The sequence below is a fragment of the Spea bombifrons genome, chromosome 1 (assembly GCF_027358695.1).
Source record: "Spea bombifrons isolate aSpeBom1 chromosome 1, aSpeBom1.2.pri, whole genome shotgun sequence".
Lineage (NCBI taxonomy): Eukaryota > Metazoa > Chordata > Amphibia > Anura > Pelobatidae > Spea > Spea bombifrons.
The window spans coordinates 103,820,154-103,828,000 of NC_071087.1; the positions used below are offsets into that span (position 1 = coordinate 103,820,154).

General features: G+C 39.7%; 1 protein-coding gene across 1 annotated transcript; it reads right to left on the reverse strand.

The window, feature by feature from the left end:
- Positions 1-1,807: 1,807 nt before the first annotated feature.
- LOC128503114 (uncharacterized) lies at positions 1,808-4,788 on the reverse strand. The gene is made up of 2 exons (XM_053473173.1): positions 4,715-4,788; positions 1,808-3,847 (listed from the first exon to the last, which is right to left on the reverse strand). The coding sequence occupies exon 2, from the start codon at positions 3,845-3,847 to the stop codon at positions 1,808-1,810; it is 2,040 nt and encodes a 679-aa protein (XP_053329148.1). The 5' UTR covers positions 4,715-4,788.
- Positions 4,789-7,847: the final 3,059 nt, after the last annotated feature.

The following is a 7,847-nucleotide window of genomic DNA, read 5'->3' on the forward strand; positions in this document are numbered from 1 at the left end:
ATCAGTACATTCTGGAACGTTTGGATAAACTAGTTTATCTTCTTTAAAGGTATATTTTTTCATGTCATGGTGGGCTAGCAATGGTAGGTACCTGTCCCTTGGGCAACTCTGACTTGAAGATGTCAGGAAACTACCAGTCTTTTTGTGTGCATTACCTCCATGTGCACATTTAACCATCTAAGAGACAATATGTGAGTAATAGTGGTCTCCTTTCCAAAAAAAAATTCAACTTTCTATCTTAAACCAAAATAGCCGTAGGGGATTCTAGCTTCTAGTATATTGTAAAAAAGGGTACATGAAATCAAGCTCAAACAACTAATAAGTAATTAATTGGGGACAGGAAAGTATTCGCTCAACTGAAAAGGATTAACTTTTACACATGCATTACATACCATAATTGTCTATGATCCACAAGACATGTATATGGGCTTTTATTAAAAAATCCTTTATTTGTTGTGAAGCAATGGGCCATGAAAGTACTATTTTAAATCACATAATATAGACTGAAGGACAATAACAGAAAAGCAAAACAAATTGGATTTTAAGGTAGTCAACTTAGTTTTGTTATTCAAAATTGTGTGCTTGCTATATAGTGCAATGTATTGTATTCTAATTGTATTAATACTGATCAAGTAGATTTCAATTCTGCCTTTGAGTTCAAAGAGTAAACATCACAGCCACAATGTTCTATTAAATTAGTTATAATTGCAAAGTAGGTGTCTATTTCAAAAAATCAATTTGAGCACCATGAAGCAACGTATTTAATCAAGCATTGTTCTGTGCTGAAATGTCAGTGGGTCAGTAAAATACATGTTTCAAAGTGTAAAGTAACATATACCACACATAATACGATAATTATTCTTTACAAATATACACAGATGTTAATTATTTATATATATATATATCTATAAACACCCATGTAATTTAAACAGTATACAAACGAATTATGCTTAAACTTATATATGGCTAGTCACCAGATGTTTCTACTAAATACCAAAAGAATATAGTCTACAACAATTTCAAAAAAATGTTAGTAAAAGTAAAGTAAATATGTACAACATCATTAATATTATTTACTAAAAAAATAGATTGTATCAAATTTAATTGATTTCATATTCATATTTAAAAATAAATATTTATATTTTAGATTTAGAACTACTCTATATTACCACCCTCTAACAACTATTGGCCATTTTCCAAATTTTCTAGCAAGTATAAGTAATCTAACCTTGGTTTCAGCTCTCCATGTGTATATGAAGACCATGCAATGCTGGACTTCTCCCAGCACCTCTTAGGACCAGTGACATTGGATGACATATAACTGGACTTTTGCAGCTTTCTGTCTAAAATATTAGTTATAAAAAAAGTTTTACTTCATAATATTCTAGTAAAAAATGTAAGGTAATAATACTCATCGAGTCATTGGAAAAAAAAAATAAAACACTTGACAAGGTAAATAATAAAGGCAACTGAACAATTATTCAACAAACTGATTGCTCCAGTTTATTTAATACAAAATGTACTATACAATTTCAATGAGTAATTTCTGGGAAAAACAAAAGTGATTTCAAGTGCACACACAAATCTGATTTGTGCAATTTACACAAAGTGCTTTCCAGTGTAATTAATTATGTTGATTATTAAAATATAATATAATATTTGTTTCTTATTTACCATGGTAAGGGGGATTAATATGTAATCAAGTAAGCAAAATATAAGTTGAGAAAGATCAATCATTTTTACTTTTACAGGAGTAAATCAATAAATTGATCATATATCTTTACCTAGTGAACCTTTAACAAATTGATCATATATCTTTACCTAGTGAACCTTTAACACTAGTCCCAATAAACTTGTCCTCAAGAAAATTCATGTCATTGGCTGTCTCTTGTGCTTCGGGGTAAGCTTTAACAGCATTTCTTGCGCCCAAAAACTGTACTTCACTCTCTTCAGAGTCACTTGGGTCATCTATTTTGATTACAGTCCTCTGAGGTAATCCAGCTGGTAAATGTGGTTTGCCGTACTCTGCGGTGGACTCAGCTTCACATGACATTTTGCTCGAGCAGCCATTCGTCTGTTTTTGTTCTTCGTGTTTCAGCACGTTCAGTTTGTTAACATAAAACAGATATTTCTCGAACACACTACCTTCACAATCTGATGAGACATCAGAATTAACTTCCCAGCCGACTGTTCTCTTATATTCTTTATCTTTATGTTCTATCAATGATGTTTGATCTAAGCTTTTTTCATGTTTGGTGGGGATCAGTATTTCATCCACTAGATCTCTTGGTGTTAATGTTGACTCATTTGCTGTGCGCTGTCTACACGGTTGGCTTTGGGCAGCCAGTAAAATAGAGCCACAATCAGTACACCAGCTAGTGTTTGTATAGTTTGTGAAACTGCATACTGGACACACTTTATATGATCTTGCTTTAGGATCTTCTGGTAAATTACTAGATGAGTGAGCTGTGTATGATAATGAAGTGTTGGTATCCGACTCATCAGTTTCTGGAGTTAACAAGAGTCTTTTTGGAGCATCATACTCAACAAACTTTTTCACTAAGAACGTTCTATCTGTTTTAAACCCATCATCCTCTGTGAGAGGAATATTCCTTTCTTCAACCGAATAAAAATCTTCCAGGTCATCAAGTCTTTCTGTATCAAGATGGGATTCCGATCGCCTTGGCTTATAATTGTCCCTTAAGTTTCCTATTGATTCAGTTACCGTGCTATCAGAATCATAGTCATATTTTTCATACTTTTCTATATTTTCAGATATGTTTTCTTCCTCGCTGTAGTCACAAACCCTTTTGTCAGTCACGTTTTTTATCAAGTAGATATCCTTTTCACTTCTGGAACTATCTGGGCTGCATCTGCCTTTGAATTGTGGAGGAATCATTTGAAATAAAGGGTCCGTATGAGAACCTTGTGCAGCAGCCATACCAAAACAACTACTTACTTGGCTATTTCTAATGTCCTTATGCAAAGGTGAATAAGAATCCAATTTTGGTACATTAGTTACATTTATTCTGTCAGGACTTTTTGGTTTTATGCTTTTGTGTGGAAAAAGTTCCTCATCATCAAAATGGAAATAAGGGTCTTTGTCTACTTTGCTGATATGAGAATCTACTAAGGCACCACAGCGAATGGTGAGGTCTTGGGCAAACATAACATTTAACTCAGCAGGCCTATGATCCATTGTATCTTCATCGTGTAAATCAGTATTTTGGAAAGTATGCAATTCTGATGATTTTCTATTGCGTATATCAGGTGCAATGGCTACCTTTTTAACAGAAGCAGTTTCTTGGGATGACAGTGAAGTATTCTGTGACCTTCTACTGTCTTCTGACTTGTTTAAAAATTTCTGTGCCCAGGACATCACATGAAGAAGCTTCTGGGTTTCTGGAATAGATGCACTTTCTAGAAGATCTTGATCTAGATCAGATATGAAGCTACTCCTTAGGAGACTCTGGCGAGTATGGGGCTCTCTCATACTTTCTTCAGTTTGTGCTGATCTTACGCCAGTTCTTTCGGGCTTTTTTTCAACAATTTTTACTAAATCTTTACCCTTCGCCACACTGACATTTGTAGAAATAGACTGCTTTGCTTGTGAGGTAGGTGCAGAGAGGCATCTTCTGGGTGTTTTACTCATTTGAGGTTGATGAACTGCTCTTACAGTAGTCAGAGAACGTGGGGATTCTTCTATCGCAGATATTGTACTCTTAGCTTTTCCTCCACAGAAGTAGTTTAACCGTTTTTCACGAATGAATTTGAGATTACGTGTTCTTGGTGTTTCTATATTGTTAGCCTCAGGAGCTGCATCTGTCTTTTGGACTGCCCGCTCCATCTAAAATAAATAAGGGAACACCGAATAAAAGAGAAAAAGCATACAGAATGTACTATTATGTTCTATAACAATAACAACTATTTTAAGGATAATATAATAAAAAAAAATTAAAAATTCTTGTTTCACACGGCCATAGTTCAATACACTCTGAGCTTGGCCATCCTGGATCAGTTCATCAAACCCTTATATAAGATGAGTTGGACTCACAAGACTCTGCATACCCGAAGACAGTATGAAGGATGTGTTTATCCTGCCATCCTGACCATCACCTGCTTCCCAGGCACTAGCCACAAAAGATTCTAGGCATCCGCTCATGGTCATCTTAATACACTCTTAACTGGTGGGGGTATCAAAAAAAGACATTCTTTTGCTTCCACCCTGTTAGAGAACTCTGTAGACTTTGTTACACAAGCTTAATGGCTAAACATGGTCTGACCAATTTGCCAGGTCTCTTGCTGATCAGTCTAACCGCCCCTCCCCCACTACATGGTGAAAATTTACTTTGCTAGAATATTATATTACAGTATGAAAAAACAATCCAACAAAGAAAACCACAGACACCATGGCCATCCACCTCTTGTGGCCAGTGTCAAGCTGAGACAATTAATAAGGGGATTGTGCCTAAGATTACATATATTACATTATTAAAAAAAATACACGAGGCTGGATTATTCCTAAAGGTCATGATTTATTGAGGAAGTCTTGATGTTATGTATAACCTCACTGTACATGGCTGGTGCTATAAAACTAAAAGTTATAACAGGGAATAACGATGATCAATGTGACGCCATACACGTACTGTCTGATGCTGAGATAGAATAATCAGAACGATTAACAGACAATGGAATGCACATTTAGATCACTTACCTCTCTCCAGTTAGTCGAAATGCTGCGTATAATGCGCAATCTTCAGGAACTTCCCAGCAGTAACTCGTGTTTTAGGGAGGAAATCAACACAACGGAGCGTTACCATAGCAACAGCAGACGCCCAACAGAAACTTGGGGAAGCCAAAGCGCAAGCGCCGTGGGGAGCCGGCCTCCCGTGTGATGTCACCTGCGTCTAACAATACAGCTATAAAAAGCGCTATCGGCCGCTGTTAGGGGAATCATGTTGCTTGCAGTGAGTTTGCGTGTCGCGGGTTCTTGTAATAGTAACATTATGTCATACCGTGTGATCCATTGATCTCCCATCAGGTAGCCCGCAGCAGCTAGTGTCTCCCTTGTGGCCAATTACCTGAACTGCGAGCCTCAGACATGCAGGTGGCAGGCATTGTGGGCACATATCCTGCTGAGATGTTCCACCAGTTAATAATCATTGTCTTTGCTTCCTTCAGCCACAACTAACTTGCATTCCATTTCTTTAAAAGAAGGGATTCTATATGTGTTAGCTGCCTTCATGCTTTGAAATAAATGCATTTATTTATATAATGCCAGCTGATACTGTAGCGCTGTTACAACTGTGAGTAAACCAATCTAAAATCACACACAATAACAAACTGGGAAAAAAACGGACAAGAGGGGCCTGCTCTTGTGAGTTTACAATCTAGTCGGTGGTTATGGGAAAAATTAGATATTCCGGATGATGCCCCCAGATACACGTGTGGATATATCGGCTGGCTGTGGATATTCACGCATGTGTCGGTTAATCCTATTGACATGCAACCTTGTGGGACTCTCCTGATAAACGAGGCCTTCTTCAAGAGTTTCCAGCCTAGAGAAATGAAGATGTTTTTTTATACAAAAAGCTGCAATGCAGAGGACAGCAAAGGTCCCAGAAGCCACGGTTTATGTCTGGTGCAGCTTGTATTAACCCCTTTAGTCGCCTATAGACATACCGGTACGTCCATAAAATGTATCTCAAGAATCCCCTATGGACGTACCGGTACGTCCTGACCTTCTTGCAGCGGCAGGGACACATCCCTGCCACTACACAAGAGATCAGGCTGTTTGACAGCCTGGACTCGCCCCTGTCAGCAGAAGCCAGCATCGCTGGCTTTCTGCTGCCCGATCTCCTGTAACAGCTGCCGGTGCGAATGCCGGAAAACCGTTACAGTTTTAAATGGCCGATCGCGTCACTGTGGAAGGACATCGGAGGACAGGATATTTCCTGCCGAGTCTTTCCAGACCCTGCTGGGATATCCGATCGCTCCGATGAGGCACAGATCACAGACACTGTGATCTCTATGCAAGTCTGTGGGGAATTCTATATAAAATTGTTTTTTTCAGATTTTCGCTAGTTTTTACTACATTTCTCAGGTAATTATCTAACTAAGGTATCAAAAGAAAGTCCTCTCTCTTTCTTTTGATACCTTAGTATAATATATAGTTTACATGGGTACACTATAATCGCTGAACCGACATACCGCAAAAATGGCAAAATTGCTCCAGGACTTGAGGTACCAAAAACCCCTGGGACTGATCATCAGGGGTTAATCATCAGGGGTTAATCATCATAAGTACACCTTAATGCCTGCTAATGAGTGGCCATGTCTTCAATATTTATCTGCCGGGCTTCAAGATTTTACATAAATATTGCCAGTCTTGGATTTTTTTAATAAACTTTTCAGAATTAGAATGACAAAAGTACAAATTCCTCCTGTAAGAAGGGCTAAATTGGCCGCGTATAATTTAATGGGTGACCAGAACACTCTCACTGACGCTTATTAGCATACTTGGGAACTTTTGGGCTCCGGCTATCTGGAGCCTACCCTTGCAGGACATGGCCAGGACAACCCACTCACGTCAGACACATGCCATAAAAGCATCACAACATCATAACAGCATCACGGCATCAGGAGGTATAGTCAGCAGCGTACCTAGCGTACCCGGGTGCCGCTCATCATGGGGGCGTCACGGGCTAGGGTGACCACATGTCCCGGATTGCCCGGATCCCTGGCATCCTCGTCACTTTTTTTTACGCAGAGGAGAGTGAGGGGCGCCTAGCAACCGCTCGGCTCCCCTCAGTCTCCTTTGCGAGGTCTCTAACTCCGTCGCGGTGCCGGCATGTCATGCTGAGAGCTGGAATATGACGTCATATTCAGGCGCTCAGCAGTGAAGCGGCGCACACCATGGGAGAGCAGGAAGACGGACAGAGGCATCGCGCTCCCACCGCAGGACGTCTGGATGGTAAGTCCAAAACATTTAACTACAAAGGAGGAGAGGGGGAGAAACAAGGGAGAGGGGGGTATTTAGTGAGAAACGAGGGAGAGGGGGGTAGTTAGTGAGAAACGAGGGAGAGGGGGTAGTTAGTGAGAAGGGAGGGAGAGGGGGTAGTTAGTGAGAAGGGGGGAGAGGGGGTAGATAGTGAGAAGGGAGGGAGAGGGGGTAGATGGTGAGAAGGGAGGGAAAGGGGGGTAGATGGTGAGAAGGGAGGGAGAGGGGTAGATGGTGAGAAAGGGGTAGAAAAGGGGAAAGGTAGATATTGAGACAGAGGGTAGTAAGTATATTGGAATAAATAAAACAGTGAGATTGAGTGAGAGAATAAATCCATTTTTGGGTGCATTGTGAGAATGAGTGAGAGAATAAATTAATGTGTGGAAAATTTGTGTGAATGAGTGAGAGAATAAATAATTGTGTGAATTAATTATGTGAATGAAAGTGTGAATTAGTGAGTGACTGTAAAAGTGTTTGTGTGTATGATAGATGTATAATTGATTTGTGGAAAGGCAAAGATGGCACAAGCAGGATGTTTGAGCCTTGGGTACCAAGATGACACAGGCAGGGTGGTTATGGGACAAAGATGGCACAGGGCAGGCTGTTTGGGGACAAACTTGACTCATGCTGGGCGTTTTGGGGACAAAGATGGCAGGTCCTATGTGTGTGTAATCTGGGTGCTGGTCAGGTTCTATGTGGGCAGTGTGGACGCCAGGGCTGGCTTTGGGTTGTGCCACCTATCATCTATGCCTGTTGTTTCATCTCTACCTTTATTGCTGAGTTTTTATGTGATTTACAGTTGATCTATACCTGCAATGCTATGTTTCCATACATTGTTATTGTATAC

Bases quoted from the DNA above. Each gene is read 5' to 3' on its own strand.
- LOC128503114 (XM_053473173.1), bottom strand. From the start codon at position 3,847: ATGGAGCGGGCAGTCCAAAAGACAGATGCAGCTCCTGAGGCTAACAAT.